The sequence below is a fragment of the Struthio camelus genome, chromosome 25 (genome assembly GCF_040807025.1).
Source record: "Struthio camelus isolate bStrCam1 chromosome 25, bStrCam1.hap1, whole genome shotgun sequence".
NCBI classification, from domain to species: domain Eukaryota; kingdom Metazoa; phylum Chordata; class Aves; order Struthioniformes; family Struthionidae; genus Struthio; species Struthio camelus.
In genome coordinates this window covers 4266929-4287419 of record NC_090966.1, presented here as the reverse complement: position 1 = coordinate 4287419, position 20491 = coordinate 4266929, and the positions used below count along the sequence as shown (strand labels likewise).

Sequence of the window (20491 nt, the reverse complement as noted above, 5' to 3'; positions counted from 1 at the left end):
ACAGCATCAGCTACTGCAGTCAGTCTTTCAGTACATAACTGACCTGTCAACTAGAGTATCCACATAAGCTACTGCTTCCACTCCACCAGCACATTCCCTCTACCCTTGCTAAAAGGGATTCTCCCAAAATTTCCCATCTGGGCAAGCACAGACACCCATTTTACACTTCCAAAACCTGCCAGGCCATGATTAAAGGTCTCCAGGCACTAAAAGCTCTGCCTGTGACCAAAAGCTGTGATCCCCAGCCTAGGGCTAGGCTGAACACATCAAGAGGATACGGACGTCAGGAGCTGGCACCATTTCTGCTCCAGGTGCTCCTATGGAAAGCCTTCTCTCCCACAGGAGAGGGTTACCTTTTGCTGGGTTGAAGACACCATTGGTTTGCTTGTCGCACACGTAGCAGCGTTGGGATTTGCGATAGTGTTGGAGGGCACAGCTCTCACAGAAGTAGTGCCTACACCTACAAGAAGAGACAGATGCTGTTGCAAATCACCAGAAAAAAAAAAAATCACTGCATCTAGGACTATGAATGACTAGCGATCCTGTCAGGGTGCAAAAGTGAACTTATGCAAGGCTTCCTCTGCAGCAGAAGCTGCCACTGTCCCTGTGAACGGTATTTCAGCATCCCTTGGCTGATGTGGATGGATTGCACAGAGCCCTCAGTGAACTCTTCTAGAGAAACCACAGATCCAAGTGCTGCGTCTGGTAGATTGTGGCACCGTTCTCTTGGTGGGGGGGGGGGTGTGGGGTGTGTGCAGATACCAGGTACCCAACAAAACAGAGAGCAGTGTGGGAAAGGTTTGGCAGGCAGGACATCACGTAAGACGCCCGCTCTGTCTCCAGCCTGCTCCTTATTCTAGGTGAGCTCTTTGCTTCCCCATGCTTTCATTCTCTGCTCATGCTTTGCAGCGTCACATTCAGTGATTAGGAGGAACAAAGGAAGCACAAGAACAAGATCTCAAAGTTAAGGAGAAATATGATGAAATAAAGCACCATCTGTGGAAGCCTACAGGCCCCTGGACAACAAAGGCTTGAAGATCCCTTCCCAGGAGATGCTACAGATGCAGTTATGAGACTCCCTGGATCTCAGGGACCAAGACTTCATCTACCAGAAAAGCCAGGCCAGACAGTGAGCAGGTTCCACCCACCAGCCTTTGAGTATTGGCTCTATTTGCCTAGACACCGAGTGACTAGCAGACTCAATCCACAGCAGACCCTTGGTTCCCCATGCCAAAACAACCACTTACTTGGTGACCACGGGGTTCTTGAAGGAACTTCTGCAGATGAAACATTTGAAGGGCATATCCTCCTCATCACTGCTCACCTCATAGTTTTCCTCATCTGCACAAGATAAAGTTAACCAGACTGGAACAACAGTAGAGGCAGCCAGGCCAGCCCATGTGTGGGGCACGAAATATTAAACACAGAGAGAACAGCACGTGGGATTGAATTTCTGCTGGAAACAATAGAGCTCTGGCATCTGGGTGTCACTGATGTCTGTAACACGCGTGGGACTGAGATATAATTATGTCTAATGAGCCATTGTGCTTGTTGCTCATCTCGCAAGAGCAAATTCCTTTCTCCCTCGCCTACTTGCTGCTATAAACAGACATTTCCTCCAGCCCCCTTCTATTTTTTTTTTTAGATTTTTTTCCAAAACCAGCTGCTCTCAAACTCTTTGGCTCCAACTGAATGGCAAACACCTCTTTTCCCCCAACTGCACAAGAGGTTCACGAGCAACGCTCAGCTGCAGCCATGGACACTGAGCGAAAAATAATACTGTGACACACCATGAAAGCACCTCAGCTCCTGCGTAGCTGGAAGGCAGGAGATGGTCACAATCCAATGAGGTGCTATCCTCAAAGAGAGGAAGAGCAAAGAATTCACCCTGGTGGCAGTCAGTGGTTATCTGAAAGCAGCAGATTTGTGGTTACTGGCGCTCAGGTAATCCTGCGGCAGGGAGTTCCACATATTTGTGGGACAAGGAGTCTTTTCTGTCTAATTCATCAATGGCCCATGCAGTTCAAGGTAGCAAAGGACCCGTTTCCTTCTTCTCAACCCAGTATCCCTAAGTCACGTTCACTCTAGAACACGAGAGATGGCAGGACCTTGTAGCCTCACCCCATATTAGCTCAGAGAGAGAAGAGGGCTGGTGTCGTACCATTGACTCCGTAGCGGCCTTCATCCAATTCCCGTTCAATCTGCCAGCCATGTTTGTAGTCTGAACGATCATGGAGGAATTTGCAGCTGTCTGAGCAATACCAAGAAAGAAGAGTTAACGCTCTTTTCCTCTTTCAGCTAGCTCTGTTGCCTAGCTGTTAACAGGTCACCTCATTTAGGGGCGGCCGAAGCTTTGGCCAACACAAGGTGAAACCTGACTGCTTCCCCACCCACTTCAGCTGCAGTGCAGTGCCAAGCAGTTCCCCCTCAGCATTTAAAGGCCCCAAGCATCGTGCTCTGTACACCACAGCAGCAGCTCCAGGATTTATACACATGAGAAGAGAGCCACAAGCTGCAGCAGAAAAGCCAATGCAAATACCAAGACCATACATGAAACAACTTTGCAACAGCATCTGCAAGCAAGCTCAAGTGCCCATGAATCAGTAACGGAACATCTTAGTGCCACAAACATGGCACTAAGATCACAGGCTGGGCGCTCATTCCTTTTGCGCATCTGGTGTAGCACGTGGTCAGCTGCGGGCAAGATCCACTCACCTCCAAAGCCGCAGAACCCAGTTTCCTTGTAGTCTTTGCAGATGTCAGGCTGGTAGTCCCATCGCACTGTGGCCCGCAAGTGCTCTGGCGCACGGATGGGTCCTTTTCTGAAAGGGTGGGAGAAGGCTCAGGCCAGGTGCGCAGCTGCAGTGGAGAAGGCCCCTGGGGGCCTGGTCAGAACCAGACACCGGACTCGTTAGATAGAACCAAGCGGTAATAACAGCAGAGTTCAAGCCCCAAAAGGTGCCTTTCGGGATGGTGCCTGAGCTCCTCTGTGGGTCCCACTTCTCTGAGGCTCATCCCAACCTACCTGACCATTCCCGAAGAGGCATTTCCCATTGATGTGTCCTTGGGCTTCACGTACTTCTGATAGTTGTTAATACCACGGTAGATTTTATCGTCCTCCTTCCCTCTCAGCTCCTAGGAAGGGGAAAGAAAGGTGATTAAGGGTCAAGTGACTCAGAAGAAGAGAGCTTCATGTCACAGATGAGCTTTCACCTCTCTGTCCCCAGTCTCCTTTCCCAGCCCTGCCTTCCTTAGCATCAAGAGGCCAGTAAAGTCAGAAAGCTCCCCTATTTAAAAGGGAAACACTCTTCACCTCTCAAATGTCCAGGCGAGGAAGATTTCCTCATGCTCATGTTTCAAGAATTCTTGCTGCTCCTGAGACTGGAGATGGCAGAGGCCTGGCTCCCTACTGCAGCTGTCCGTGCTTTTTCACTCCAGCCACAATGCACACATCTCTTGTTCCAGGCACTTCTGTCCTGGTTTGCCTCCTGGTGCAAACCTCCCTTAGACACTGATCCTCTGAAACAAGCCGGACTCTAAGTGCCAAACCGACCGGACTTGCAGATCTATTAAACTTGAGCGGCTCCATCTCACCACCTGCTTCTTCCAAAGACACCTCACATGCCCTGGAGCTGCACAGCAGTTCCACAAGACTCAAACACTTTTTGACATGCGGGAGAAGGGGATGAATAAAGCACGCACACACCTGCCGCAGAGCACTGGCTGTTACAGAGCAATGCTAACTGACCTCCTGGATTTTCTGGCTGCGCTCGAAGATGGCCTGGGCATCTTTCTCCTTCTCTGTGTCCAGTTCATACACTGCGGTGGCCCCCATGTCTTCTGGGCCAACAGGTTTCTGAAAAGCAAGAAGTACACGTGACAACAGTGAACAGAAAACTTGTAAAAGGACAAAGAGCTCCTTAGAGGGTCAGTCTCAGAGCAAGAAGTAACCAAGCCCTGGACATGGCCCACTTTACCTTCCACCAGTTTCCACCTTCCCTTAGCACCTGCCTGAGAAACTCTCCCATGGGCCAGATCACTCATATCCAGCCTCGTTTTTGCAGAGGCCAGAATGCTAATTACTGATGGCTCCTAAGCAGGGGAAACACCTGTCCTCATTTTGCTCCTTCAAGCTTAGCTTTGGCTTAGTTGGAAACTGAACTCGGATGTGCCATGTCTAACGCTCTAATCGAGAGACCATCCAGCCCACACACAGGATGTCATGGCTGGATTCTTAACCTAGCTGTGGGTGGCTTACAGTCAGTTTTAGTTAATGCAATGATCTAGTTTAAACTCCTCTGGAATGCACTAAATAGACACCTATTCCTGGTTTTGTCAGATCTTCAGGAACAGCTGCACAGGAACTGAAGAACAATTTCAACCAGTCCCAGTTAAAACTGAATCCAATTTATGTGCCAAAAGCTCCTGGAGCGCCAAAGCTGTCATTTCCTCCTGCACCATTCCTGTTCTCCTACAGCAAGCAGCGCTGACAACATGCTGCCCCCTTTGGCAGCAAAACCGACTTGCTTATGGAAGAAGGAGAAGGAACGTAAACATCTCCAGTGAACTCCTTGGGATTTCTAGAGTTTTTCTCTATTTCCACCGTACTGTTCTCGTGCAACTAGGGCACCGGATTACCAGGACCCCCACCTGTCACTCCCAAGAAAACAATACCTCTCTCTATAACTCTGTTACCCCATCACTAGTTATGTGCACAAAGGTAAGAGTCCTTTATAAATCACCCGGAAAATTCTTTTGAGAAGGATAGCGGTTCAAAACCTTAAAACGTGGACCCAAGACTGGGGCAAACCTCGTTCAAGCGCCTCTTTTAGTGAAAACTGTGTGTGATGCTGGACACGTCCAGTGACGTCTTGGAGTTTTAGTTCCCGCATTTAAGGGGTAAAGACCAACCTCAGATGGCCTCCTGAGGATGCAGAGAGTATCAGGAGAATAAACCTGGCATGAGGCGCTTGAGCATTACGAGTGAAGCGGCAGGGAAGTGCCTCTACAGGAAAAAAACAAACAAACAAACAACCCAGGACCGAGTTGACTCGGGGAGGAAGACGCTCTCTAGCCTGGTCTAGCCTGGTGCGTGGTGTGGCACCCCTGGATCACAGCCCTGCCCAGTCCTTACCGCCGACCTCGTCGATTTGTAAGTGACGCCGATCTCCTTTGCCTGATCCTCCTCGTCACTGCTGCTCAGCGCGTACGTGGGCTTTTCCTTGACGCCTCTCCTGGTCTGAGGGGCGGAAAGAGGAGGGGGGGGAGTGAAGGACGGCAGGGCCCAGCGCTCAGCGTGGGGCTCGGCGGGCAGGGCGGCGCCCGGGCAGGGGGGGCAGCGGCCGCGGCTCCCTTACCTTCTGGATCATGGGGTTGGGGGTGTCCCGCCGCCGCTCCTTCCGCACCACCGTGCTGCCTTCGTCGCCGCTGCTCTCTGCGGGGCAAAGCCCAGGGCTGAGGGGGCGGCGGGAGCCTCGCCGCCGCGCTGACACGGCGCGGGGACCCCCCCCCCCTCCCCGCCGCGCCGTAACGCAATGGCCCCCGGGGCCCCTCAGCGCCGCAGCCTCACCCCGCTCCTGGTCGCTGCTCGGCCGCTTGCGCCGCCCGCGGGCCGCCGCCGGGCCCCGCTTCTTGAACACGAAGCTGCACACGGAGCCCTCGTCCGCCATTTTGCGCCGCCGCCGCTCGCCAACGCCGCGCAGCGCGCAGCGCCCCCTGCGGGCGGGGAGGACGCGGCGCCCTCGACCCCTCCCTCCCCCCCCGCGTGACGTAGAGCAGGGGCGGGGCCCCCTTGGAGGGCGGGAGGGGGGGGGCGCCCCTCGCAGGCGGGGCGGGAGCGGCGGCGGCGGCGCTCGGGGCGGGGCTAAAGCCGGGCCCAGCCTGGGCTCTGCGGCGAGCGGGGCCGGGCGCGTCGCCATAGCAACGCGCGATGGCGCTGAGCTGGGCCCCGGCGCCCTGGACGATGGAGGCCCGGCTGCCGCCGCCGGGGGCGGAGGGCGCCGGCTGCCGCCGCCGGGGCCGTGGGCAGCCAGCGCGTCCGCGTGGGCCCGTGCGTGCGTGTGTGTGTGCATGCACCTGTATGTGCACGTGCGTGTGCCTATGCATGTGCACATGTGTGTGCATGCATGTGCATGTGCTTATGTGTGCATGTGCCCATGCATGTGTGTGCACACATGCATGCACGTGCATACGCATGTGCCTTTGCGTGCATGTGTGTACACATGCATGTGCACGCATATGCATGTGTATGTGCCCATGCATGTGTGTGCACATGCATATGTATGTGCCTATGCGTGCGTGTGTGCACATGGATATGCATGCATGTGTCTATGCATGTGTGTGTGCACGTGCAAGTGCATGCATTTGCATGTGTATGTGCCTATGCATGTGCATGTGTGTGCACATGCATGTGTGTGCATTTGCATGTGTATGTGCTTATGCATGCATGTGCCTATGCATGTGTGTGTGTGCATGCAGGCAGGGGAGGAGGCACAAAGTTTGCAGGCAGGAACTAGTGGAGAGCGTTTAACTGGAGCCTATTTCTGGGGGCTCCTCGTGGGGCGACGGGGGAGTGGGAGGGAGAAGCTCACCCCAGCCCTGCACCCATCCTCACGCCCCGGGCGGAGGGCTGCACCCTTCCTCGCTCACGGCAGCTTTCTGGTGCAGCGTGGCCAAGCCTTGGCCGCTCTTCTCTTCCCTTGTGCAGCCCTGCCAGGCTCACGCTGCGTGATACGTGTGATCACCCGTGTCGCTGGGTCGGGCTCTGCTTGGCAACAGCTAATTTTACTAGCGAGTCAAATTCCTCCTTTATTTGCTCGCGGTGGCAGCAGGCCGTTTCACGGCAGATGCGATTTGGGCAACGCAAGCAGCGGCGGTGAGAAACGGCATCCCCGCTGCCTCCTTGGCCAACAAGGTTGGCTTTTTTCGGTGCCGGCTGGGGGGGGGGGGGGGGGGGAAATTCCTGCCCTCCGGACTTCAGCCTCTGCATCCCGCGCCGGGATGCGGCTCCCCGTCCCTCGCCCCGCCGAGACCTGCCGCCTGCTCTGCGGACCGCCTCGCCCCGCCGGAGGGGCAAACCCCCGTTTCGGAGACCCTCACGGCTCAGTTTTTGGTCTTCCCCCCCCCCCAAATAAAAAGGTGCTGGGGTCTCCCTTCTGCAGCCGAGGGGCTGCGGGGCAGCGCCGAGAGGCCGCCGGGGGCTCGGGGAGGGCGGCGGCGGCAGAGGGGCTCGGCGGGGGCTCGGCCTCGAGGTTGGGGCCTCGCACAAAGGCGGGACGCGGCTCGGAGCCGGTACGAAGCCGCGAGCCAATCACGGCGGCGGCGGCGGCGGCCCCCCCCCGTCGATAAAAGGGTTGACGAGGAGGGTACCGGGGCTGCCAGGAAACGGCTCCGGCTCCGGCTCCGGCTCCGGCTCCGGCTCCGGCTCCGGCTCCGGCTCCGGCTCCGGCTCGCCGAGCCCCGGAGGAAGGCGGTGAAGCCCCCCCCCCCCCCCCCCCCCCGGACGGACCGGACCCGCCGGGGGAGAAGCCCTCCCGCGCGGTGAGCTTTGGCTGGCCGACAACGACGGGGCCGGGAGGCCGCGTTGGCCGGCCGGGATCCGCGGCCAGCTCCGCTCCCAGGTGAGAAGGCAGCGAAAACACCCGGGGGGGGGGGCAGCGAAAACACCCGGGGGGGGGAGAGGGATGCAGGAGTGGGGAGGAGGGAGGAATGCCGCGGGGAGCCGCCAGGTGGGAATTTCGGGGGTGTGTGTGTCCCCCCCCCCCCCAACCACCCCCGGGAGCAGGTCGGAGCCTGGCGGCTGCAAAGTCTGGTTTTTGAGGGGGGGGGGAGACGCCGGCCGGGCTGCGGGAGCCCCTTGGGGAGCGGCGGCTGCGAGCGGAGACCCGCGCGGGCGTTTTCGGGGGTGGCGAGTCGCCTCTTTGTCGTGTGCATGCCGGAGAGGGGCTGGCCAGATCCATTTTTATGAAGCTGACGGGGGAAAAAAAAAAAGAAGAAAGGAAGGGGGAGGAAAAAAAAAAAAAAAGCCGAGAGGGAAGAAAACCTGTTAGATCCCAGCTCGCTCGGCCGTTCTCGGTGGTGCGTCTCCCCCCGCCTCGTCCAGCCCGGCTTGCAGCCTTGGCAGCGACGGGTCTTTCATCGCTTCCCTGGGGAGGCTGTTGCACGACTGTGAGATCTGATAACAACACAAATACCCGCAGCTCTGACACAGCCCTTAACTACAGCCAGGGATCTCCCAGGGCTTCACAAAGGAGACCAGCTCTGCTTTCGTCGTGGGGGGGGGGAAGGGAGCACACAAAAACGAAGCGATTCGTCCCCTGCCGTGCAAAAATCAGGAGCAGAGCCGAGAATGAACCCTGGGGCTCCTGCTTCCTGGTCCTGTGCTGCACCCGCTAGGTTTCGAGCCGGTCTGATCTGTCTAATCCCGCTGGATCATTGGAGACCAGCTAAGCTACCTCGTAGGTCACGTTTTTTTTTTTTTTTTTCTGATCGATTCGCCGTGGATTTCTGCTGGGTGGGCTTCAGCTTTGGAAGAACAAGCTAATGCAGCGGCCTCGATCACGCCTTGGAGACTGGGCTTTGTCCATCGAGGACGTCGTGCTAGGGCGCTCTCGGGGAAGACATCTGGCGCCCCAGCTGAGCTGTCATGTATTTAAGGCAAGAAGTAGCCCATGTGTGCCATGTTATTAATGTAGATTACCAAATAATTCCGGTATTAACAGCCTATTTAAACGGGGGAGCCCTGCAAGAAGCAAACAGCCAGTTAAGATGTCAGAACCAGCCTCTTAGGCCAGCTCAGCACTAGGGGTGCAAAGTGACTGGATGCATCTTTTTCTCTAGCTTAAAGCTAGCTTCCTGGCCTTTTTTGGTCAACAAAAATCCCACAAGACTTCTCATTAGGGAAGGGAGTTCCTCTTCTGGTTTCCTTCAGCGAGTTGGTGCTGTGAGCCTACAAATACCCCCTCCGGCCCCAGCTGGAGGTGGGATTTTTCTTTTCCTTGTCGCCCTTCCCCAGCTTTTGCAGTGCTGTTGTCCATTGTTCGGCAGCTGCCATGTTCCCCTGGAGGTGTCTGCTTTTCACTTCCTTGTAAGTCATTTTTTATCTGCCATCTGGGGGTGTTGCAGAGCTTACCTAACTGTTAGTAAAGCTCTGGGATGGAAAACATTAAATCTGAGCGATGGGATTATTACAATCATATTAAATGCACTTTAGATACATTTTGCACTCTTCTGGGGTGCCCATAACCCCTTCCACATGGCCAGCTCATGGCTTTTCAGATGCAAGGAGCCTCGACAACCTCTGAGATGGCCCGGCAGAGCAGCACAGAGCCTCTCCAAGGCTTGTTTTTCCTCTTTGCTCCACCGAAACCCCAGGCGCTTGCACAGCAGCAGATCCTGTACTGGGTTGTATGACATCTTGAACCCTAATTGGGAAGATGGAGGGGGAGGCTGTGGCCAGCAGGGCTTTTCCAGGATTTTTGCTCAAGGTATAGGCTAGCCCTCATAGGACATTGCAATTCCACATCTGGTATTTTACAGGTGATAGCCCATGGGAGGAGATTAGCCAACTTCACACTTACAGGTTGTGTTTGGGGAAAGGGGAAAATTATGCATGGTTACAGGCCTGTTAGTTGGAGTACAATAAAAGGTGAGCTTCTAGAATAGGTTTTGGAAGGGACACCAAAGACACAGGGCTGGGAAGCAGAATAAAACGCAGGATGGTTCTATCACAGATCATGTCGGGTCGGCTCTGTATCTTCCTTGGGTAGGATAACTGATTTCTAAGACAACAGGTCTTAAGGAAAGCACTTGATACAGTGCCCCAAGGAAATGATTATTTAAGGTGGAGATGAACTGCATACACATTGGAAGGAGGAGAAGGAAGAGGCAGCAAAACGGGAAGAGGACATGGATTCTTCTACAGGGAGAGATGTGGGGACCGATCTCATCAGCAGTCCCTTTAGCGCCCGGCTGAGACAGAGCAGCTCTGGCAGGACACAGAGCCATGGAGGTTAGGAAATCTGCCAGCAGTGAGAAAAACCAGATCTGAAAAAACACATCAGCAAACAGGAGCATGGTGAGAGAGAGGAGTCCTAGAAACGGCCAAGGTAGAGCTGTACCAAACTAGGTGCTTGGGGAGCTGTAAAAAGAAGCTCCTGTAGCCTGTGGGGAGCTTGGCAAGTGGAGGGCAATGAAGAATAAAGTGCATCTGGGATTGCTGGCAGAGGTGACAGGACATGGCCTGAGAAAGAACAGATACAATCAGGTAGGAAATTAAGTGAGGTATCAGGGTGGAACAGGAGATGTTTACAGAAGAGACTGTGGAGAAACTGAAAAGGGGAAGGAAGGAGCATTGACTGCTATTTGCTAATTGTGCTTATGTGCACCAGGTTTATATTGCATTTAATTAGCACTGTCCTGCAGAGCTCCCATATCTTTCTCCCAGTGAAGCAGTTTGTCCTAAGGTACCACCCAACCTGTCATTTTTGGCTGTCGCTTGCAGTATCATCTGGCACTACTGAGAAGGATTTGTCTCTGTCGTCTTTGTAACTCCCCTTCAAGAAGGTGTAGGCTGCTTTTAGATCACCGCAAGCCTCCTCTTCACCCTACCAACGCAACTCGGCCCCTTCTATTTCTTCTCATCAGTGTTAATTTAGTAAACATTGGCTGGTGGCTGCTCCAGCAGAAGTTCATGCCCACCATGAGCTGGTGGGGCAACAGCTGAAATAGAGCTGCAGCACCCCATTTGCTCCAAGTCCTCCCTTTCCTTGGGGTTAGCAAGCTCTTCTCCTTAGCACTGGCTGAGCAGGACTTTTCCCACTGTAACCACAAGTGATCACCATGGCTCAGCACTTTGTACAGCCAGCTGGTGGCATGGGCAGAACTGCAGTGCTTGTAATCGTTCCTCTTCATGGGCCACCTTGTATTGCCAGCTTCCCCATCCCATATTCTCCCAGGGAAGCATCAGATCTCCTTTCTCTAGGCTGTTTTGCCAAAAAGGCACTTTCTTTCTTTCCGGAGCTGGCTCATGTTTGCCCAGAGCTCAGGCTCTCCGGGAGCCCTGCCGGAGAGGTCTGTTGTGGTCTGTGCATGGGGCACCGATTCCTCTCCGGACTTGGCTGTCCGGGCTGGACCCAGTATTGCTGCTTGTTGTGTTCTCGCCGGTGCCAGTTCCTCCATCGCGTCAGAGCTCGCTTCGTACCCGCCAGTGCCTGGACAATGCCCACAGGACCCTACCAGCTGGGCTAGCTCCCAGGTCCTTCTGGAAAACAGGCTCTTCTCATCCTCCCAGCCGGATTTCTGTTACACTTGTCAGCTGCATCAGAGCTCTAGCAAGATACGAGATCCCCTTAAGACCGTGATCTTTAATGGGTGGCATAAAACACTGGTCCCCAGAATGGGCTGTTCTGTGCTTTAGTTTCCACTTCTGGAAAACAGATGGATCTCAGCAGCATCCTCCTGCCCCATCTGCCCCCTTGCTGACAGGCAGGTGCTGGGGACCAGCGCGGTCCCCCTTAGCCCCGTCTTCCTGGTGCCATGTGCCTCCTCTGCAGGGCCAAAGGTGGGAGAGCAGAGCGGGTGGGCAGGGGCACCCGTCGGACTCGCTCCTCGCTCATGCGGGCCTTCCATTGTCACCCTGACAAAGGCAGCCCTGTTCCTCCCTGCAACTCTTCCTTGTCAGCATCCTGCAGCATTTCGGCTGCAGATTTCCTGCCCACTAGCAGCCTTTCAAGAGGCAGCCCGGGTGCAGGACGTGGATGGAAAATGGATTAATGGGGCAGGCTGGCGCCATGTTCTGGGGGGCAAAGGCAGGGGCAGGTCGGCATGTGGCTGTTTCTCCAGAAACCCAAGAGCAGCGTAGTGGTATCTGTGGAAGAGGCCAGGCTGGTCCACCGCAGAGTCCTTCCTCTTGCCTCAAGCTGGCAGGAGCCTGGCCTGGGTCCCAAACACCTGTGAGGTTGAGTGGGTGGCTCGAGGCCACCCGAGAAAACTGTGGCACAAACAGGAGCTGAAGCTGAAACCTCCATGGCCGTGGCCTCCATGGCTGAAAACTCCAGCGGCCGGGTCCTCCATGGTTAATGCTAGAGCTGTGACCACCAGGCTTGCTCTGCTGTTTTCCCCAAGCTGCACCTTGCTGTCCCTTTCTGCACTTGAAGCCAAAGCATCCCTGGGTTCGTGGTGACCTTTCCCTGGGGGTACTGTGCCTGGTCCTGGTGCCAGCCCCTTTGATGCTGACTCTGCACTGTGTGTTGTTTTATGGTGTAGATCAGCCTTGAGGCCTCCAGGATGCAGAAGCAGGGGCCAGCTGTGCAATGAGTTGGGTGCTTCTTGGTCTTAAGGAGACAGGCTTTTCCAGCTCCTCTTCTCCTCCCCAAGCAGTCCTGGTGACAGCCCCACTGAGAGAGCCCACAGGCTGAGCTGGCCGTGGAGCTGGAGGCTCAGCAGCTGGCCCGCATGTGTAGGCTGCACTAATCCTGCACATATTCTCGGGGACATCAGTCCCCAGAGCAATCAGCTTAACCCACATCTTCCTGGGGGAGAGGCCTGACAGCCTCTCCGAGGAGGTGCTGAGCCCCTGCCTGTGCCTTGCTGTGCTGCTGGGGATACCTGGTGCCCTCACAGCTCCCTGCTGGACAGGATGGAGAGGGAAGGGGCCCGGCTTCCTCACCCGCAGCTTTGCCTTTGGGAAAGCCTCTTGCAAAGGCACAGTGATCCCAGCAGTTAACATACACTTCACAGGGCTGCTAATGGGAACCATATGGCAGAGAGGGGCCTCTCGCCCTTTGCGGTCCCGTTGCTTTCCCGTACCGGAAGCTCTTCAGCATTCGGAGAGGCCGTTAGCCAGCAACGGACTGCTCCAGGCTGGGGACTTCTAACTCCTGCCCCTGGGGCCAGGCAGGAAGGTGAGAGGGGGTTGGGAAAAGCTGCCGGGCAAAAACTCACTGACCGAGCAGCTTCTGGGACAAACTTGCTCTCCTGAACCCTGTAGAGCTCCTTCTTCAGCGTTAAAAGGCAGAGAGTAGCACTTCTGTAGCCACTCTCACGGGGTGTGAGGCATGCCTCCCCTGCGGCCGCTGCACGAGCTCCAGCCCCAAGCTCCTGGGTCGAACCCCGGGTTGCCGACTTCACCCACAAAGTTTTCAGAGCAGGTCCCGTGGCTGCTGGTGGCGGAGGTCTGGGTAGGCACATGTTCTTCAGCCTGGCTGGCAGCTCAGGCGCCTGGCATGTCCTATGGCTCCGGTGCCCCCTGCAGCTGGCTGCATCTCTGGATCACGCTGAGACCTCCTTCCGTGCCTGCCACACTGCAGCCACCGGTGCTGCCATGAGATGCTGCTCCCATCTTCCTGGGAAGAGGGCACAATCCCTTGGAAAAAGGGTTATTTTGTCCACGTTGGCCCCTGGGCGCTCCTGCCAGGGGCGGAAGAGCAGAGGCTCTAGCCCTGGCAGGACGAAGGGGCTCTCACCCCATCCTGGGCCAGGTGCTGGAAACCGCGATGAGGACAGGGCAGGCCTTGGTCCCCCGCTTCCAGGGGGTGGTGTTGGCAGCTGAGAGGCTTAGGGAACAGAGGTTTGGAGAAGCCTGGCTGAGCAGTTAGGGTACCAGCCTCCACCGCGGAGACTTGGACTTGGCTTTCGTGCTTTGCCACAGGTGCCCTCCGCGCTCCTCAGGAAAGTCACCGAGCCTCTCTTGCGCGCTGCAGGATTGCCCTGGCAATTGCGAAGGGCTCGTAAAATCACGTGGCAACAGGCAGACACGGCCCTAAGCAAAGCCTGCGTCACTGGAGTCCCTCCGTTCGTGGAGGGTTGTTGTTGGTGTCAAAGGCCTTGGGCTCAAATCCGCTCCGGGGTGGACCGATGCCCCCTTGAAAGAGTGACAGCAGCTGGGAGCCTCCTAAAACCCTCCTGTGGTTTCTGACTTCTGTTTCTCTTATCACTTCAACACACCCTTCCCCTTTGAGATTTCTACTCCTGCCTCCTGTCCTTTGGCAGGAAGGATATTTAGCAACTTCAAGTCCCGTCCTATAGGGCAGCTACACCGAGGTGGCCTCCCTTGATTGCAACGAAGGCCGGGCGAGCGTGAGCACGGGGCCACGAGCAGGGTACGTGCACCAAGGGACAGAGGGACGGCAGCCAGCGAGGGTGGGCAGCAGGAGCGGGGCCGGCGGCTGTTAGGAGGAAGGAGACCTGAAGGACGGGGCTGGATGGAGAACACAACTTCCATGGGGCAGGATGACAGGGAAGGGGTCGAGGAGGGAGGCTGCAAGAGGCCAAGGAGCGAATCGCAGGTGGAAAGAGCCAGGGAGCCATGCGGGCAGCGTGTGCACACAGGGAAGGGGAAGAGAGGGATGAAGGAGGGATGGGGAAGCTGAGGGAGAAGAGAAGGTGGCAGTAGGAGGAAGACTGAGCTGGAAGAGGAAGGGAAGCTGCAGAGGGAGAGATTTTTGAGGGGAAGGGGGAGAAGCAGGTGAAGAGGCCATGGGTTGTGCATCTGCGTTAGAGACGTGGGGCCACAGACCAGAGGGATTTTCTGGGTTCCTCAGGCTCCCCTCTGGGTCTGCACCGTGCTCTGGGCACCGTGTGGACCCCGGGGCGGCTGTCCCGACCCCGGTGTGCACCCGGGCTGCGGCGGCAGCCGCCTGCGTGAACGGCTGCCCTCCCCGCTCCGTGGCGCAGGAAATAACAAGCAAACCGCAGTGGAGACGGGAAATGATGTCGGCAAAATCCGAACCAGGTTCTCAGATGAGGCTGGGAAAGGTCTGCAGTCAGACGGGGTGCGATGAAGGCCGTCCAGCCTCCCCCCAGCGCACCCACCGCTGCTCGTGGCCTCGAGCAAAGCCCCCGGGTTGTCTTTGCGCTTTGAAATGTGGTCACGAATTTTGGGTGCTCAACCTGATACAACTCAAGCCTGACTTGAGCTGTTGGGAGCTGGACGTGACAGGCAGCCAAAGAGCCCCAAAACCTAGATGTTTGCAAACGTCACTGTGAGGTTATCATGGCCTAGCTGCCTCCTGCGAGCTCTGTGCCCAATCTTGCCCCCAAGCCCTCCATCCAGGCTCGTCTCCTGCCTTCTGGGCTTCCCCGGGGTCCACGTGGCCCCTTGGGCAGCAGGAAAGCTTCTGGGGGGACAGTACAACAACAGCAGGTTTTGGGAGGAGAGGAAAGCGGCCCCAGACAGGAGCAAGGGGCTGGTTTGCCGGCCCCCAGCACTTGTTCCCATCATCGTGCAGTTGCGTAGCACGGCACAGCGCGGGGCGTCGGGGCCGAGGCCGCGGGTTTGGTGTCCCTGCTCCGCCGCAGTTCTCCCCACCCCCCCAAACGTCGCTTACTCTGTAGCTCTGTTTTGCATGTGCAAAACAGGCTCATCAAGCCTGACCTTTTATGGGTGTTTTGAGGGCAAGGCGTGATGGGGAAAAACCCCAGAGGATCCATCAGTGTCTTTTCATCTGGCTGTTACCAACGGGGGTGGTTTGTAATGCTGCTATTTTTTTTTTTCCCTGTGCTGCATCAAAACTGTGCTGAGACCTGTCCATCTCCATCCTCCTGGACATCCAACCTGTCACATCCAAGGCCACAGCCTACTGGTCTCAGCCAAAAGGGGACATACCAATGCCTTTGCATGGGAGAGGGCACTGCCCCTCCTGAGCTGTACACCAGCTTCACCTTGGCACCCCAAATCACCTGCCAGCTTCCTAAAACTCTCACTGAGCAGTCTCCCCAGCCCTGCATCTCCTGTTGACCGGTCCAGTCTGGCATGCCTAAATGTCTTGGGTTCCTCATGAAATCCCACGCTAACCCACAGAGTCCACCAGCATGCTCGTGTCCTACACCGACTCCTGCAGAGCTGCGCAGCTGCCAGCTCCGGGACCACGTAACAGGCCACGCTCCTGCTGACATTTCCTTTCCAGGTGTTGCCAGAGGCCTGTCTTGGACACCTCCCTGGGGAACGCTGCCCTGCGAACGCCAGCCTCAGGATTAACGACGAGGAGGAGGAGAAGGAACCATGTTCCAGGCCAACGGACCTGCCAGCACACCCCCAGCTCACGTACGTAGCATGCCCTGCGGTTTGCATGAGAACTTGAAAACCAGGCTGATTTGTTTGCAGGGTTGCAGGGTGTTTACTGGGGACTTGGTGTTTTCGGGTGATCACTGCCCGGTTAATGCTACTCAAAGAAAACTGGGGACAGGGGTGTGCCAGCAGAAGGTGCTGTTTGCTGAGCACGTTGCAAACGCGGAGTCCAGGCTCTGGCCCATCCTGTACAGAGCTGCTCACCCTGCTCTTGTCTCGAGTTGCTCTCTGTTTGTTTGTGTTTCCATGGCTTTCTGTGATCACAATTGAGAGCATGCGAGTTGCTGAGGATTGGAGTGATCGGAGATGGAAAAACAAAAAGGCTCGAGAACAGCGCCTGCTGGGACAGGATGTGGCCCTTCCCCGAGGGAGGATATATCAGATATGAAATAGATAGTGTGCCTGATCGGAGCCAGGAGGCTGCCGAGAAGCGACGAGCGACAGTGGATTGCCTGTAGCCTTGGGAACGGATGTGCTGCAGCTTCAAAGTGGCAGCGTTTTCCTTAGCTCTGCTTGGCTGGGTTAAGCCTTAACCCCAGGAGAGCACCTGCGGCTGCTTCACCAGGGCGGAGGGATGCAACTGCTTTTGCAGGGCCCTTTCAGAGTCTCCTTTCTGCCCAGGTCCCTCTGTTGACTTTGGCTTCTTCCTCCAGCCTTGTGTTAGTGGGAGTGAGAAGAAAATCACGTCCCTGACCTCAGTCGATGAGAGCAGCTGGGAAACGTCTGAGGAGGCAGCTTGGTGAAGTGAGAGTTTCCTGTGTGTCTCTTAGACATACTGTTTCCATAAATACCAAGGAGAAATGATGGAGAAGGAAAGAGCGGGAGGAAATGGGATTGAGGATTGATCCGGGGGCACAGAGATGGGGTAGTTCTGGCCGGCCAGAGCTGAACTGGCAGTGGCAGGAAGGACGAGGAGGCAGTGGGGAGATGTCCTGGGGTCACACTGCACCTACGCTGGGAGCCAACGGGGCGGAGGGTGCCCCGGTCTGGTGCAAAGCAGCCCTGGTTGCCCCACACTTGCTAAAAGCTTGTTTGCCCCAGCAGTGGGAGGAGAGGTAGGTGATTTGGGAGAGGATGAGCTGTTAGGGCTGCAAGGCCCAAGTATGATGGAGCCCAACAAATCCCCCGCCCAGGGCCGCTGTCAGCATGCGCTGAGAGACCCAACTCCGCGATGCCGGGGGCAAAAGTAGAGGCAGCTTGACATATGGACCTCTCTGCTCTGGTGCTCCCCCCCAAGGCAGTAGGGTGTGAGGAACCTCTTCCCCTGCCAAGCTGCTGAAAGCAATGGAGCATGTCTTCAACCGGCTGTGCCCTGCCACCCTCCCCACCCGCGCACAGTCTGCAGGGACTCGCGAACGCTTTTCGCTCTCACTTACGGCGCAGCCGTTTCCTGTGCAGCACAAGGAGGGTGACTGGCTGACGGCAAGGCTGGTGGAGGAACTCAAAAGCAAAACATCTGGCAGGGGGACCGGCACAACATGCTCCGTGGTGCACAGGGGCACTCCAGCTTTGCCCTCTGAGAAAGGTGGACAATCTACCACTCTCTGACGGCTGGCAAAGCCCCCAGCTCACCCTGGGAATAACGCGGGAGCCCTGTGTGCCTCCAGCAACAGTAGGGTTAACTATCACTCTCCAGCCCTACTGGTAAAGAGGTGGTTAGGGGGAGGGTTGTTGGCCAGCAGGAACAAGAGCAGAGTCTCACACCAAAGAAGAGCTGCTGTTAACACGGAGCCTCACAAGCCTGCGCCTGTGAAGATTTGTCCCTGCAGATCACCAGGGGCATTTGCCAGGGGCTTGCGCTGCGCAGTTCTGCAAAGCCCCTTCCCTGCTCTCTGCTGGCCGTGGGCAACCTGGGGTATGGCTTGAGCTGAGCTGGTTGGTGCTGTTCAGAGGGATGCTGAACCCAGGATGCTTCAGCTAGGCTTGGCTACCAGCCCAGTAGACATGCTACCCTGGGACTGTGCTTTGCAAGGCACGGCTATGCCAAATTTTCCCCGATCTGAGCTTGTGTGCTACCTCCACGAGAGAGACAGAGCAGCCAGGATGTCTGCCGCACCTGGCCATGGAAGGAGCAAAGCCGTGCTGTGCTTCAAATGTCTGAGATGGAGGCTTCAGCGACCAGTGCTGGATGAGAGTCAACTGGCTGCTCTGTCCTCCACAGCCCTGGGCAAGTCCCGCAGCCTCCCGATGCTGAGTCCCTTCTTCACAATATGTAAATGACGTTTCCTCGTTTTTCTCTCTTCCTTCTTGACTCTTTGGGGAAAGCACCACTGCACAGGCAGTAGCGTGCATGCCAGGACCTGACCAAGGTCACGGCCTGGGGGCAGGTGACTTCGGAGGCTGTCCCTGGTGCAGGCGTCAGCCAGCCAAACCCTGCTGGCGGGCCCCGAGGTCCTGCTTTAGTTGCTTGTACAAACCTGCTGCTTTGCGCTGGGAACACCTCAGAGCCAGGCCCTCTCCCTCCTCGCAGGGCTGCTCGGTCGCTTGCAGCAGGTCAGTCCCGACTCTCATTTTGATTTCTCTTCTTCCCCCCTTAGGAAGCAAAGAACAACTCAGGAGGGAGCACGGTGCAGCGCTCCAAGGTATCTGCAACTCCGGCATCCTAGTGCCTCACAGCGAGGGGAGACGGAAAGCAGGCCCAGACCAAGCACCGACCCCAGCCCGGTCTTAGTACCGTGGTACAGGGAGGCCGAGGGGGCCTGGGGGCTGCTTCATGCTAACCAGTACTCCAGAAAATTGCAGCACGGGTGCTGGGGAAGAGGGTGGTGGCGGGAGCCAGTCACAGGACTTCCCAAACCCCGTCTTCACAACCTCTCTCCCTTTGGTCTCCCCTTGCCCAGTCCTTCAGCCTGAAGGCCCAAGTGAAGGAGATGTGCACGGCCTGTCAGAAAACCGTCTATCCCATGGAGCGCCTGGTGGCGGATAAACTCGTCTTCCACAACGCCTGCTTCTGCTGCAAGCACTGCCACACCAAGCTCAGGTGAGCCGCGCGGGGAGACTGCCGGCTGCTTGCTCAGGGCAAGGTGGTCGGGTAGCATCGCAGCTCCACCTAACCGCTATTTCACAGGCAGCACCCACCCACCCATCACAGCCCCTTCCTCTTGCAGGGTAGCTAAAGACACCCCGCCCCCCCATCCCCTCCATCACATCAGAAAAAGGCTCGTTGCCCAGCTGGTCCTGAGTCTCAGCTAAAGCTTGCCTGGCACGGAAGAAGACTTCTCCTCAGATTAGCCCAAAGGCCAGGCGTGCAAAGTAGAAGGGAGAAGGACAGCCTCGACCCCTCTGCCCCCCATACGTGCAATTAGCAAGAGACTGTAACAAAACAGAGGTTCTGCTGCTTCTCCATCCCCTTGAGAGCAGGGATGAGGCCCCCCACGATGAGGTGAGGCTTCACCAGAGCTTCCTCCTAGGCGAAACGCACAACGAAAGCTGAGCTGCACCCTCCCCCCAAACCTTTGCAGCTCTCAAAGGGTGCTCACAGCAGCCCCCGAAGTCCTGAGCTGCCGACAGCAGTCAACCCTTTCAGTCAAGAATCGCTTCCTGCATGCACCCTCCTCTCTCCCCATGCCCCGTGGCCTCACGGGCTCCCTGCTAGACAGCCCGGCTAACCTCCGTGCTCCTTCCCGCAGCCTGGGCAGCTACGCGGCGCTCCACGGCGAGTTCTACTGCAAGCCCCACTTCCAGCAGCTCTTCAAGAGCAAAGGCAACTACGACGAGGGCTTCGGGCGCAAGCAGCACAAGGAGCTGTGGGTGCACAAGGAAGTGGAGAGCGGGACCAAGTCGGCGTGAGCGGGCCCGGCCCCTGTCCTGCCCTGGAGCCCAGCAGAGATGGCACAGAGCAGCGCTGAGCCAGGGGCTAACTGAGCTGATGTAAAGCAAAGGCGACCCATGAGCCTGTGGGCAGTAAGGGGAGGGAGGCAACCTCGTCCCAGGCTTTGGGGCCTTTGGAGGGGGGGTCCTGTGGGCTGTAAGGACAGGTAGAGGTTGCCGGGGTATAGCCCTAAGCAAAGCCTGCTCTGCAGGCCTCTTTCCCTGATGAGATCAGGCAGAAGCACTTGACCCCACAAGACCCCAGCCCCCCTTCCCAAATTTCAGACCTGCAACCGTAGAGGAGAAGACTTGGGGGGGCTCCAAGAGCCAGCTCCAACCTAGCCTGCAAGTCAAGAGCAGAGCTCCCAGCTCCTGTCACACCGCTCATGCCTTGCTGGGGCTCCGATTAAGGAGGGTCTTTGGTTTACATCAGCTCGGTTCAGCTGGGATCGTTCAGCCTTACAGATGTTGCCCTGCGACTGTTTAACAGCGTTTGTCTTTTTTATATTTGCCTTTGATTGGTACGTTCAGCACTGGAGCCTGGCACGGTGGCTTCACGCATGACACCGCGCCACGTGCTCTTTTATTTTTGTAATACAACGTTTCTGAGCCTTC

The 20491-nt window shown here is 56.7% G+C and overlaps 2 protein-coding genes across 8 annotated transcripts in view; one reads left to right on the top strand and one right to left on the bottom strand.

Annotated features, from left to right (window-relative positions):
• The window catches only part of RNF113A (ring finger protein 113A), a 10958-nt gene extending 2465 nt beyond the window's left edge, over positions 1–8493 (bottom strand). For 2 of the 3 annotated variants that reach the window (XR_011136288.1, XM_068919047.1), the window contains exons 1-9: positions 5570–5763; positions 5358–5434; positions 5135–5239; positions 3749–3856; positions 3026–3135; positions 2716–2822; positions 2162–2251; positions 1248–1341; positions 354–460 (exon numbers count right to left, since the gene is read on the bottom strand). Coding sequence is in view for 2 of the 3 variants with exons in the window: in XM_068919047.1 (XP_068775148.1) it covers positions 354–460; positions 1248–1341; positions 2162–2251; positions 2716–2822; positions 3026–3135; positions 3749–3856; positions 5135–5239; positions 5358–5434; positions 5570–5669 (898 nt within the window). In the remaining variant the exon portion in view is untranslated. Of the gene's footprint in view, positions 1–353; positions 461–1247; positions 1342–2161; positions 2252–2715; positions 2823–3025; positions 3136–3748; positions 3857–5134; positions 5240–5357; positions 5435–5569; positions 5764–8041 lie in introns of those variants that run through there. The other variant, XM_068919048.1, reaches the window with a different exon arrangement.
• On the top strand, positions 6829–20491 carry LIMD2 (LIM domain containing 2). Of its 5 annotated transcripts, XM_068919052.1 has the most exons (6): positions 7348–7619; positions 8524–8655; positions 15906–16042; positions 18604–18648; positions 18907–19046; positions 19696–20491. In XM_068919052.1, the coding sequence occupies exons 3-6, from the start codon at positions 16001–16003 to the stop codon at positions 19853–19855; spliced, it is 387 nt and encodes a 128-aa protein (XP_068775153.1). In that variant the 5' UTR covers positions 7348–7619; positions 8524–8655; positions 15906–16000; the 3' UTR covers positions 19856–20491. The 5 variants fall into 5 exon arrangements, with proteins under 5 accessions (XP_068775155.1, XP_068775151.1, XP_068775153.1 ...); XM_068919054.1 differs by lacking the exons at positions 7348–7619; positions 8524–8655 and adding an exon at positions 6829–6913; XM_068919050.1 differs by lacking the exon at positions 8524–8655 and having other exon boundaries at positions 7220–7619.